Source organism: Oncorhynchus nerka, linkage group LG1 (assembly GCF_034236695.1).
Source record: "Oncorhynchus nerka isolate Pitt River linkage group LG1, Oner_Uvic_2.0, whole genome shotgun sequence".
Taxonomy (NCBI): Eukaryota; Metazoa; Chordata; class Actinopteri; order Salmoniformes; family Salmonidae; genus Oncorhynchus; species Oncorhynchus nerka.
The window spans coordinates 58,874,987-58,891,126 of record NC_088396.1 but is presented as its reverse complement, the minus strand read 5'-3'; the positions used below and the strand labels follow the sequence as shown (position 1 = coordinate 58,891,126).

General features: G+C 43.0%; 1 protein-coding gene across 2 annotated transcripts in view; it reads left to right on the top strand.

Moving 5' to 3' along the window:
• The window catches only part of LOC115126410 (speckle-type POZ protein-like A), an 88,547-nt gene that overhangs the window by 56,894 nt on the left and 15,513 nt on the right, over positions 1-16,140 (top strand). For both annotated transcript variants that reach the window (XM_065019807.1, XM_065019806.1), the window contains 2 exons: positions 8,467-8,522; positions 8,643-8,765. In XM_065019807.1, coding sequence (XP_064875879.1) covers positions 8,467-8,522; positions 8,643-8,765 — 179 coding nt within the window. The remainder of the gene's footprint in view (positions 1-8,466; positions 8,523-8,642; positions 8,766-16,140) is intronic.

Genomic DNA, 16,140 nt, shown 5'->3' with positions numbered 1-16,140 from the left:
CTACAGTACTAATACACTACTACTAAACTACTGCTACAGTACTACTACACTACTACTAAACTACTGCTACAATACTACTACACTACTACTAAACTACTGCTACAGTACTACTACATCACTAATACACTACTACTAAACTACTGCTACAATAATAATACACTACTACTAAACTACTGCTACATTACTACAATACTGCTGTACCACTACTAAACTACTACTACATCAATACTAAACTACTGCTACACCACCAATACACTACTACAATACTACTGCTACACTATTACTAAACTACTGCTACAGTACTACTACATCACTACTACAACACTACTAAACTACTGCTACAGTAATACTACAATACTACTGCTACACTATTACTAAACTACTGCTACAGTACTACTACATCACTAATACACTACTACAACACTACTAAACTACTGCTACATTACTACAATACTGCTGCACCACTACTAAACTACTGCTACAATACTAATACACTACTGTTACAGTACTACTACATCACTACAACACTACTAAACTACTGCTACAGTACTACTACATCACTAATACACTACTACAACACTACTAAACTACTGCTACATTACTACAATACTGCTGCACCACTACTAAACTACTGCTACAATACTAATACACTACTACTAAACTACTGCTACAGTACTAACACACTACTACTAAACTACTGCTACAGTACTAATACACTACTACTAAACTACTGCCACATTACTAATACACTACTACTAAACTACTGCTACAGTACTAATACACTACTACTAAACTACTGCAGTACTAATACACTACTACTAAACTACTGCTACATTACTACAATACTGCTGTACCACTACTAAACTACTACTACATCAATACTAAACTACTACTACATTAATACTAAACTACTACTACATCAATACTAAACTACTGCTACACCACCAATACACTACTACAATACTACTGCTACACTATTACTAAACTACTGCCACAGTACTACTACATCACTACTACAACACTACTAAACTACCGCTACAGTACTACTACAATACTACTGCTACACTATTACTAAACTACTGCTACAGTACTACTACATCACAATACACTACTACAACACTACTAAACTACTTACAGTACTACTACATCACTACTACAACACTACTAAACTACTGCTACATTACTACAATACTGCTGCACCACTACTAAACTACTGCTACAATACTAATACACTACTACTAAACTACTGCTACAGTACTAATACACTACTACTAAACTACTGCTACAGTACAATACACTACTACTAAACTACTGCTACAGTACTAATACACTACTACTAAACTACTGCTACAGTACTACTACACTACTACTAAACTACTGCCACAATACTACTACACTACTACTAAACTACTGCTACAGTACTACTACACATCACTAATACACTACTACTAAACTACTGCTACAATAATAATACACTACTACTAAACTACTGCTACATTACTACAATACTGCTGTACCACTACTAAACTACTACTACATCAATACTAAACTACTGCTACACCACCAATACACTACTACAATACTACTGCTACACTATTACTAAACTACTGCTACAGTACTACTACATCACTACTACAACACTACTAAACTACTGCTACAGTAATACTACAATACTACTGCTACACTATTACTAAACTACTGCTACAGTACTACTACATCACTAATACACTACTACAACACTACTAAACTACTGCACCTACAATACTGCTGCACCACTACTAAACTACTGCTACAATACTAATACACTACTGTTACAGTACTACTACATCACTACAACACTACTAAACTACTGCTACAGTACTACACATCACTAATACACTACTACAACACTACTAAACTACTGCCACATTACTACAATACTGCTGCACCACTACAAACTACTGCTACAATACTAATACACACTACTAAACTACTGCTACAGTACTAATACACTACTACTAAACTACTGCCACCACTAATACACCAACTAAACACTACAGTACTAATACACTACTACTAAACTACTGCACAGTACTAATTACTACTAAACTACACAGTACTAATACACTACTACTAAACTACTGCTACAGTACTAATACACTACTACTAAACTACTGCTACAATACTAATACACTACTACTGCTACTACTAACTACTGCTACAGTACTAATACACTACTACTAAACTACTGCTACATTAATACACTACTACTAAACTACCACCACTACTACTAAACTACTGCTACAGTACTAATACACTACTACTAAACTACTGCTACAGTACTAATACACTACTACTAAACTACTGCTACGATACCTCTGCTACACCACTAGTACACTACTGCTACAGTACTACTACATCACTAATACACCACTACTGCTACATTACTAATACACTACTACAACACTACTAAACTACTGCTACATTACTAATACACTACTAAACTACTGCTACAGTACCACTACACTACTACTACTACTACTACTACCACTACAATACTTTTGCTACACCACTAATACACTACTACTAAACTACTGCTACTCAACTACTACACCACCAATACTTTTCTTCTACTACTACTACTACTTCTACTACTACAACACTATTTCTACTAAACCACTACTTAACTACTGCTACACTACTACTACAATAATACTACTACACCACTACTACTACTACATCACATATACACTACTACAACTACTACACCAATACTACTACTACTACACCACCACTACTACAATACTACTACTGCTACACTACTACTACTACACAACACATAACGAATACACTGCTACTAATACACAGCTACTAAACTTTTGCTACACTACCACTACTACTACACCACTAATACACTACTTCTACTGCTAGTACTACTACAATACTACTACTACTGCATCACTAATGCACCACTTCTACAAATACTACTTCAATACCACCACTACTACTACTGCTACTACACCACTAATACACTACAACTAGTGCTACTACATCACTAATACACTACAACTACTGCTACTACACCACTAATACACTACAACTAGTGCTACTACACCACTAATACACTACAACTAGTGCTACTACACCACTAATACACTACAACTAGTGCTACTACACCACTAATACACTACAACTAGTGCTACTACACCACTAATACACTACAACTAGTGCTACTACACCACTAATACACTACAACTACACCACTAATTTACAACTTCTACACTGCTACTCCATTACCACTTCACTACTACTATGCTACTGCGCAAATACTACTACGCTACTACACCATTACAACTACACTACTACCAATACACATCTCCTACGAATACTCTACAACTACACTACTACCAATACCAATACACACCTCCTACTACTACCCTAATACTACAACTGCTCCACTACTACAGGACTAGGAACAGTGGGTTAACTGCCTTGTTCAGGGGCAGAATTACAGATGTTTACCTTATCAGCTCTGGGATTCGATCTTGCAACCTATAACCACTAGGCTGGCTACCTGCCGCCCCAAACTACACTATTAAACAATTACTACTACAGGACTACACCACTACTACTACACCGCCACTATTACGACACCACCACTACTACTACGGCATCACCACAATTATGACACCAACATTACTACTACACCACCGCTACCCCACCATTACTACTACACCACCGCTATTACCCCAACACTATTACGCCACTACTACTACACCACCGCTACTACTACACCACTACTACTACTACACCACCACTATTACTACACCACCACTACTACTACAACACCGCTACTACTACACCACCACTACTACTACAACACCGCTACTACTACACCACCGCTACTACTACAACACCACTACTACTACACCACCACTACTACTACACCACCGCTACTACTACAACACCACTACTACTACAACACCACTACTACTACACCACTATTACGCCACTACTACTACACCAACATTACTACTACACCACTGCTATTACCCCAACACTATTACACCACTACTACTACACCACCGCTACTACTACTACACCACTACTACTACACCACCGCTACTACTACTACACCACCACCACTACTACTACAACACCACTACTACTACAACACCACTACTACTACACCACTATTACGCCACTACTACTACACCAACATTACTACTACACCACTGCTATTACCCCAACACTATTACACCACTACTACTACACCACCGCTACTACTACTACACCACTACTACTACACCACCGCTACTACTACTACACCACCACCACTACTACTACAACACCACTACTACTACAACACCACTACTACTACACCACTATTACGCCACTACTACTACACCACCGCTACTACTACACCACTACTACTACTACACCACCACTATTACTACACCACTACTACTACTACACCACTACTACTACTACACCACCGCTACTACTACACCACCGCTACTACTACACCACCGCTACTACTACACCACTACTACTACACCACCGCTACTACTACACCACCACTACTACTACACCGCCACTACTACTACACCACTACTACTACTACAACACCGCTACTACTACACCACCACTACTAGTACACCACCACTACTACTACACCACCACTACTACTACACCACCACTACTACTACACCACCACTACTACTACACCACCACTACTACTACACCACTACTACTACTACAACACCGCTACTACTACACCACCACTACTACTACACCACCGCTACTACTACACCACCGCTACTACTACACCACCGCTACTACTACACCACCACTACTACTACACCACCACTACTACTACTACACCACCACTACTACTACACCACCACTACTACTACACCACCACTACTACTACTACACCACCACTACTACTACTACACCACCACTACTACTACTACACCACCACTACTACTACACCACCACTACTACTACACCACCACTACTAGTACACCACCGCTACTACTACACCACCGCTACTACTACACCACCACTACTACTACACCACCACTACTACTACACCACCGCTACTACTACACCACCGCTACTACTACACCACCGCTACTACTACACCACCCCTACTACTACACCACCGCTACTACTACACCACCGCTACTACTACACCACCGCTACTACTACACCACCACTACTACTACACCACCACTACTAGTACACCACCGCTACTACTACACCACCACTACTACTACACCACCGCTACTACTACACCACCACTACTACTACACCACCGCTACTACTACCCCACCATTACTACTACACCACCACTACTACTACACCACCGCTACTACTACCCCACCATTACTACTACTACACCACTACTACTACTACACCACCCCTACTACTACACCACCACTACTACTACCCCACCATTACTACTACTACACCACTATTACGACACCACCACTACTACTACTACAGCACTACGACTACTACACCACTATTACGACACCATTACTACAACACCACCACTACTACGACACCACCACTACTACGACACCACCACTACTACTACACCACCACTACTACTACACCACCCCTACTACTACACCACCACTACTACTACCCCACCATTACTACTACTACACCACTATTACACCACCACTACTACTACTACACCACTACTACTACTACACCACTATTACGACACCATTACTACTACTACACCACTACTACAACACCACCACTACTACAACACCACCACTACTACTACACCACTACTACAACACCACCACTACTACAACACCACCACTACTACGACACCACCACTACTACGACACCACCACTACTACTACACCACCACTACTACTACGACACCACCACTACTACTACACCACCACTACTACTACACCACCCCTACTTCTACACCACTACCACTACACCACTACTACGACACCATTACCACTACTAAAACACCACCACTACTACGACACCACCACTACTACGACACCACCACTACTACGACACCACCACTACTACTACACCACCACTACTACTACACCACCACTACTATTACGACACCACCACTACTACTACACCACCACTACTACTACTACACCACCACTACTATTATTACACCATTACTACTACAACACCACCACTACTACGACACCACCACTACTACTATTATTACACCATTACTACTACAACACCACCACTACTACGACACCACCACTACTACTACACCACCACTACTACACCATTATTACAACTAAACTACTAGTTCCCGTTATGTGAGAGGGCAGGAGTTTAAGGCACACAAATCCATGCTAGCAGGTAATACCTTTCCTCCAGCAGTACCTGGGTTTTAATCCCCTCACCCTAGCCCTCCCCCTTACTCTCCGTCCAGCAGTACCTGGGTTCTAATCCCCTGACCCTAGCCCTCCCCTCCCTCTGGCTATCTCCCTTACTCTCCGTCCAGCAGTACCTGGGTTCTAATCCCTGACCCTAGCCCTCCCCTCCCTCTGGCTAGCTCCCCTTACTCTATCCAGCAGTACCTGGGTTCTAATCCCCTGACCCTAGCCCTCCCCTCCCTCTGGCACATCTCCTTACTGTCCAGCAGTACCTGGGTTCTAATCCCCTGACCCTAGCCCTCCCCTCCCTCTGGCTATCTCCCTTACTCTCCGTCCAGCAGTACCTGGGTTCTAATCCCCTGACCCTAGCCCTCCCCTCCCTCTGGCTAGCTCCCTTACTCTCCGTCCAGCAGTACCTGGGTTCTAATCCCCTGACCCTAGCCCTCCCCTCCCTCTGGCTATCTCCCTTACTCTCCGTCCAGCAGTACCTGGGTTCTAATCCCCTGACCCTAGCCCTCCCCTCCCTCTGGCTATCTCCCTTACTCTCCGTCCAGCAGTACCTGGGTTTTAATCCCCTGACCCTAGCCCTCCCTCCTCTGGCTATCTCCTTACGCTCCGTCCAGCAGTACATGGGTTCTAATCCCCTGACCCTAGCCCTCCCTCCCTCTGGCTATCTCCTTACTCTCCGTCCAGCAGTACCTGGGTTCTAATCCCCTGACCCTAGCCCTCCCTCCCTCTGGCTATCTCCCTTACTCTCCGTCCAGCAGTACCTGGGTTCTAATCCCCTGACCCTAGCCCTCCCCTCCCTCTGGCTATCTCCCTTACTCTCCGTCCAGCAGTACCTGGGTTTAATCCCTGACCCTAGCCCTCCCTCCCTCTGGCTATCTCCCTTACGCTCCGTCCAGCAGTACATGGGTTCTAATCCCCTGACCCTAGCTCCCCTCCCTCTGGCTATCTCCCTTACTCTCCGTCCAGCAGTACCTGGGTTCTAATCCCCTGACCCTAGCCCTCCCCTCCCTCTGGCTATCTCCCTTACTCTCCGTCCAGCAGTACCTGGGTTCTAATCCCCTGACCCTAGCCCTCCCCTCCCTCTGGCTATCTCCCTTACTCTCCGTCCAGCAGTACCTGGGTTCTAATCCCCTGACCCTAGCCTCCCCTCCCTCTGGCTATCTCCCTTACTCTCCGTCCAGCAGTACCTGGGTTCTAATCCCCTGACCCTAGCCCTCCCCTCCCTCTGGCTATCTCCTTACTCTCCGTCCAGCAGTACCTGGGTTCTAATCCCCTGACCCTAGCCCTCCCCTCCCTCTGGCTATCTCCCTTACTCTCCGTCCAGCAGTACCTGGGTTTTAATCCCCTGACCCTAGCCCTCCCCTCCCCTCTGGCTATCTCCTTACTCTCCGTCCAGCAGTACCTGGGTTCTAATCCCTGACCCTAGCCCTCCCCTCCCTCTGGCTATCTCCCTTACTCTCCGTCCAGCAGTACCTGGGTTCTAATTGCCTGACCCTAGCCCCCCCCTCCCTCTGGCTATCTCCTTACTCTCCATATCCAGCAGTACCTGGGTTCTAATCCCCTGACCCTAGCCCTCCCTCCCTCTGGCTATCTCCCTTACTCTCCGTCCAGCAGTACCTGGGTTCTAATCCCCTGACCCTAGCCCTCCCCTCCCTCTGGCTATCTCCCTTACTCTCCGTCCAGCAGTACCTGGGTTCTAATCCCCTGACCCTAGCCCTCCCCTCCCTCTGGCTATCTCCCTTACTCTCCGTCCAGCAGTACCTGGGTTCTAATCCCCTGACCCTAGCCCTCCCTCCCTCTGGCTATCTCCCTTACTCTCCGTCCAGCAGTACCTGGGTTCCAATCCCTGACCCTAGCCCTCCCCTCCCTCTGGCTATCTCCCTTACTCTCCGTCCAGCAGTACCTGGGTTCTAATCCCCTGACCCTAGCCCTCCCCTCCCTCTGGCTATCTCCCTTACTCTCCGTCCAGCAGTACCTGGGTTCTAATCCCCTCACCCTAATTGAATATTGCCAGTAGCTGCAACATGAAAATGTGTTAATATGTTATGGGGTTTTTGCCTCGAGTCTTACTGCTGTTGTTGTCTTTGATTGACAGCAAGATCCCCCGTCTTTAACGCCATGTTTGAACATGAGATGGAGGAGAGTAAAAAGGTGGGTCTAGTTTTATTTACCTCTTTTATTTGAACCGACCGTTCCAGAGATTAAAGATACTACCGCTTTACTCCACATAGTGGACACAGGGATTTCAAACACACTGTTGTCCTGTCTCAGAACCGTGTGGACATCAGTGATGTGGAGCCAGACGTGTTTAAGGAGATGATGGGATTCATCTACACAGGGAAAGCTCCCAACCTGGAGAAGATGGCAGACAACCTGCTGGCAGCTGCTGACAAAGTAAGTCATAGTTATAATAAATTATCTGCCTGTTTCAAATGCTGTGTCAGAGCTTGAATTACGTGAGGACACTGTAACCCTACGTTCTGTGCCGTGCTTATTTCCCACTACCCTGTACTGCTATGGGGAGATCATGTAACCCTACAATTATCTTCTCTCTCACTACTACTGCTATGGGGAGATGGTGTATTTGTATTTATTAGAGATCCCCATTAGCTTCTCTTCCTGGGGTTTATTAGGGAACCCCATTAGCTTCTCTTCCTGGGGTTTATTAGGGATCCCCATTAGCTATTCTTCCTGGGGTTTATTAGGGAACCCCATTAGCTATTCTTCCTGGGGTTTATTAGGGAACCCCATTAGCTTCTCTTCCTGGGGTTTATTAGGGAACCCCATTAGCTATTCTTCCTGGGGTTTATTAGGGAACCCCATTAGCTATTCTTCCTGGGGTTTATTAGGGAACCCCATTAGCTATTCTTCCTGGGGTTTATTAGGGAACCCCATTAGCTTCTCTTCCTGGGGTTTATTAGGGAACCCCATTAGCTATTCTTCCTGGGGTTTATTAGGGAACCCCATTAGCTATTCTTCCTGGGGTTTATTAGGGAACCCCATTAGCTTCTCTTTCTGGGGTTTATTAGGGATCCCCATTAGCTTCTCTTCCTGGGGTTTATTAGGGATCCCCATTAGCTATTCTTCCTGGGGTTTATTAGGGATCCCCATTAGCTATTCTTCCTGGGGTTTATTAGGGATCCCCATTAGCTATTCTTCCTGGGGTTTATTAGGGATCCCCATTAGCTATAAAACAACAGATAAAACAGTGAACTGTTTGTTTTGAATGAGTTAAAGATAAAACAGTATATCATATAACATCCCTACACCCCCACATATCCACAACACAACATGTTCAATACCACCACATATCCACAACACAACATGTTCAATACCACCACATATCCACAACATGTTCAATACCACCACATATCCACAACATGTTCAATACCACCACATATCTACATGTTCAATACCACCACATATCCACAACATGTTCAATACCACCACATATCTACAACATGTTCAATACCACCACATATCTACAACACAACATGTTCAATACCACCACATATCCACATGTTCAATACCACCACATATCTACAACATGTTCAATACCTCCACATATCCACAACATGTTCAATACCTCCACATATCCACAACATGTTCAATACCACCACATATCCACAACATGTTCAATACCACCACATATCCACAACATGTTCAATACCTCCACATATCTACAACATGTTCAATACCACTACATATCCACAACATGTTCAATACCACCACATATCCACAACACAACATGTTCAATACCACCACATATCTACAACACAACATGTTCAATACCACCACATATCCACAACATGTTCAATACCACCACATATCCACAACATGTTCAATACCACCACATATCCACAACATGTTCAATACCACCACATATCCACAACATGTTCAATACCACCACATATCCACATGTTCAATACCACCACATATCCACAACATGTTCAATACCACCACATATCCACATGTTCAATACCACCACATATCTACAACATGTTCAATACCACCACATATCTACATGTTCAATACCACCACATATCCACAACATGTTCAATACCACCACATATCCACATGTTCAATACCACCACATATCCACATGTTCAATACCACCACATATCCACAACATGTTCAATACCACCACATATCTACATGTTCAATACCACCACATATCCACAACACAACATGTTCAATACCACCACATATCTACAACATGTTCAATACCACTACATATCCACAACATGTTCAATACCTCCACATATCCACATCATGTTCAACACCCCCACATATCCACAACATGTTCAATACCACCACATATCCACAACATGTTCAATACCACCACATATCCACAACATGTTCAATACCACCACATATCCACATGTTCAATACCACCACATATCTACATGTTCAATAGCACCACATATCCACAACATGTTCAATACCACCACATATCCACAACATGTTCAATACCACCACATATCCACAACATGTTCAATACCACCACATATCCACAACATGTTCAATACCACCACATATCCACAACATGTTCAATACCACCACATATCCACAACATGTTCAATACCACCACATATCCACAACATGTTCAATACCACCACATATCCACATGTTCAATACCACCACATATCCACAACATGTTCAATACCACCACATATCTACAACATGTTCAATACCACCACATATCCACAACATGTTCAATACCACCACATATCCACAACATGTTCAATACCACCACAGTAATATACATAATAGGTGTTCTACCAGGTAATATACATAGTGTTCTACCAGGTAATATACATAGTGTTCTACCAGGTAATATACATAGTGTTCTACCAGGTAATATACATGGTGTTATACCAGGTAATATACCAGGTAATATACATAGTGTTCTACCAGGTAATATACATAGTGTTCTATCAGGTAATATACCAGGTAATATACATAGTGTTCTACCAGGTAATATACATAGTGTTCTACCAGGTAATATACATAGTGTTCTACCAGGTAATATACATAGTGTTCTACCAGGTAATATACATGGTGTTCTACCAGGTAATATACATGGTGTTCTACCAGGTAATATACATAGTGTTCTACCAGGTAATATACATGGTGTTCTACCAGGTAATATACATAGTGTTCTACCAGGTAATATACATAGTGTTCTACCAGGTAATATACATAGTGTTCTACCAGGTAATATACATAGGTGTTCTACCAGGTAATATACATAGTGTTCTACCAGGTAATATACATAGTGTTCTACCAGGTAATATACATAGTGTTCTACCAGGTAATATATACCAGGTAATATACATAGTGTTATACCAGGTAATATACATAGTGTTCTACCAGGTAATATACATAGTGTTCTACCAGGTAATATACATAGTGTTCTACCAGGTAATATACATAGTGTTCTACCAGGTAATATACATAGTGTTCTACCAGGTAAGGTAATATACATAGTGTTATACCAGGTAATATACATAGTGTTCTACCAGGTAATATACATAGTGTTCTACCAGGTAATATACCAGGTAATATACATAGTGTTCTATCAGGTAATATACATAGTGTTCTACCAGGTAATATACCAGGTAATATACATAGTGTTATACCAGGTAATATACATAGTGTTCTACCAGGTAATATACATAGTGTTCTATCAGGTAATATACCAGGTAATATACATAGTGTTCTACCAGGTAATATACATAGTGTTCTACCAGGTAATATACATAGTGTTCTACCAGGTAATATATCAGGTAATATACATAGTGTTCTACCAGGTAATATACATAGTGTTCTACCTGGTAATATACATAGTGTTCTATCAGGTAATATACATAGTGTTCTACCAGGTAATATACATAGTGTTCTACCAGGTAATATACATAGTGTTCTATCAGGTAATATACATAGTGTTCTACCAGGTAATATACATAGTGTTCTACCAGGTAATATACATAGTGTTCTACCAGGTAATATACATAGTGTTCTACCAGGTAATATACATAGTGTTCTATCAGGTAATATACATAGTGTTCTACCTGGTAATATACATAGTGTTCTACCTGGTAATATACATAGTGTTCTACCAGGTAATATACCAGGTAATATACATAGTGTTCTACCAGGTAATATACATAGTGTTCTACCAGGTAATATACATAGTGTTCTACCAGGTAATATACATAGTGTTCTACCAGGTAATATACATAGTGTTCTACCTGGTAATATACATAGTGTTCTACCTGGTAATATACCAGGTAATATACATAGTGTTCTACCAGGTAATATACATAGTGTTCTACCTGGTAATATACCAGGTAATATACATAGTGTTCTACCAGGTAATATACATGGTGTTCTACCAGGTAATATACATGGTGTTCTACCAGGTAATATACATAGTGTTCTACCAGGTAATATACATAGTGTTCTACCAGGTAATATACATAGTGTTCTATCAGGTAATATACATAGTGTTCTACCTGGTAATATACATAGTGTTCTACCTGGTAATATACATAGTGTTCTACCAGGTAATATACATAGTGTTCTACCAGGTAATATACATAGTGTTCTACCAGGTAATATACATAGTGTTCTACCAGGTAATATACATAGTGTTCTACCAGGTAATATACATAGTGTTCTACCAGGTAATATACATAGTGTTCTACCAGGTAATATACATGGTGTTCTACCAGGTAATATACATGGTGTTCTACCAGGTAATATACATAGTGTTCTATCAGGTAATATACATAGTGTTCTACCAGGTAATATACCAGGTAATATACATGGTGTTCTACCAGGTAATATACATAGTGTTCTACCAGGTAATATACAGTGGGGCAAAAAAGTATTTATTCAGCCACCAATTGTGCAAGTTCTCCCACTTAAAAATATGAGAGAGGCCTGTAATATTCATCATAGGTACACTCCAACTATGACAGACAAAATTAGAAAAAAAAATCCAGAAAATGACATTGTAGGATTTTTAATTAATTTATTTGCAAATTATGGTGGAGAATAATTATTTGGTCAATAACAAAAGTTTATCTCAATACTTTGTTATATACCCTTTGTTGGCAATGACAGAGGTCAAATGTTTTCTGTATGTCTTCACAAGGTTTTCACACACTGTTGCTGGTATTTTGGCCCATTTCTCCATGCAGGTCTCCTCTAGATCAGTGATGTTTTGGGGCTGTTGCTGGGCAACATTGACTTTCAAATCCTTCAAAGATTTTCTATGGGGTTGAGATCTGGAGGCTAGGCCACTCCAGGACCTTGAAATGCTTCTTACGAAGCCACTCCTTCTTTGCCCGGGCGGTGTGTTTGGGATCATTGTCATGCTGAAAGACCCAGCCATGTTTCATCTTCAATGCCCTTGCTGATGGAAGGAGGTTTTCACTCAAAATCTCACGATACATGGCCCCACTCATTCTTTCCTTTACACGGATCAGTTGTCCTGGTCCCTTTGCAGAAAAACAGCCCCAAAGCATGATGTTTCCACCCCCATGCTTCACAGTAGGTATGGTGTTCTTTGGATGCAACTCAGCATTCTTTGTCCTCCAAACATGACGAGTTGAGTTTTTACCAAAAAGTTATATTTTGGTTTCATCTGACCATATGACATTCTCCCAATCTTCTTCTGGATCATCCAAATGATCTCTAGCAAACTTCTAAAAATTGTCAGACTCCAGCAACCCTAGTCAAGGTGTTTTATCTGCTACCGGAGCACCAAGTCTAGGTTCAAGAGGCTTCTAAACAGCTTCTACCCCGAAGCCATAAGACTCCTGAACATCTAATCAAATGACTACCGGGACTATTTCCATTGCCCCCCTCTTCTACGCTGCTGCTACTCTCTGTTGTCCTCTATGCATAGTCACTTTAATAACTCTATCTACATATTACCTCAATTACCTCGACACCGGTGCCCCTGCACATTAGCTCTGTACCGGTACCCCCTGTATATAGCCTCCACATTGACTCTGTACCGGTACCCCCTGTATATAGCCTCCACATTGACTCTGTACCGGTACCCCCTGTATATAGCCTCCACATTGACTCTGTACCAGTACCCCCTGTATATAGCCTCCACATTGACTCTGTACCGGTACCCCCTGTATATAGTCTCCACATTGACTCTGTACCGGTACCCCCTGTATATAGCCTCCACATTGTACCGGTACCCCCTGTATATAGTCTCCACATTGACTCTGTACCGGTACCCCCTGTATATAGCCTCCACATTGACTCTGTACCGGTACCCCCTGTATATAGCCTCCACATTGACTCTGTACCGGTACCCCCTGTATATAGCCTCCACATTGACTCTGTACCAGTACCCCCTGTATATAGCCTCCACATTGACTCTGTACCGTAATACCCTGTATATAGCCTCCACATTGACTCTGTACCGGTACCCCCTGTATATAGCCTCCACATTGACTCTGTACCGGTACTCCCTGTATATAGCCCCGCACATTAGCTCTGTACCGGTACCCTCTGTATATAGCCTCCACATTGACTCTGTACTGGTACCCCCTGTATATATAGCCTCCACATTGACTCTGTACCGGTAACCCCTGTATATAGCCTCCACGTTGACTCTGTACCGGTACCCCCTGTATATAGCCTCCACATTGACTCTGTATCGGTACCCCCTGTATATATAGCCTCCACATTGACTCTGTATCGGTACCCCCTGTATATATAGCCTCCACATTGACTCTGTACCGGTACCCCCTGTATATAGCCTCCACATTGACTCTGTACCGGTACCCCCTGTATATAGCCTCCACATTGACTCTGTACCGGTACCCCCTGTATATAGCCTCCACATTGACTCTGTACCAGTACCCCCTGTATATAGCCTCCACATTGACTCTGTACCGGTACCCCCTGTATATAGTCTCCACATTGACTCTGTACCGGTACCCCCTGTATATAGCCTCCACATTGTACCGGTACCCCCTGTATATAGTCTCCACATTGACTCTGTACCGGTACCCCCTGTATATAGCCTCCACATTGACTCTGTACCGGTACCCCCTGTATATAGCCTCCACATTGACTCTGTACCGGTACCCCCTGTATATAGCCTCCACATTGACTCTGTACCGGTACCCCTGTATATAGCCTCCACATTGACTCTGTACCGGTACCCCCTGTATATAGCCTCCACATTGACTCTGTACCGGTAACCCCTGTATATAGCCTCCACGTTGACTCTGTACCGGTACCCCCTGTATATAGCCTCCACATTGACTCTGTATCGGTACCCCCTGTATATATAGCCTCCACATTGACTCTGTACCGGTACCCCCTGTATATAGCCTCCACATTGACTCTGTACCGGTACCCCCTGTATATAGCCTCCACATTGACTCTGTACCGGTACCCCCTGTATATAGCCTCCACATTGACTCTGTACCGGTACCCCCTGTATATAGCCTCCACATTAACTCTGTACCGGTACCCCTTGTATATAGCCTCCACATTGACTCTGTACCGGTACCCCCTGTATATAGCCTCCACATTGACTCTGTACCGGTACCCCCTGTATATAGCCTCCACATTGACTCTGTACCAGTACCCCCTGTATATAGCCTCCACATTGACTCTGTACCGTAATACCCTGTATATAGCCTCCACATTGACTCTGTACCGGTACCCCCTGTATATAGCCTCCACATTGACTCTGTACCGGTACTCCCTGTATATAGCCCCGCAC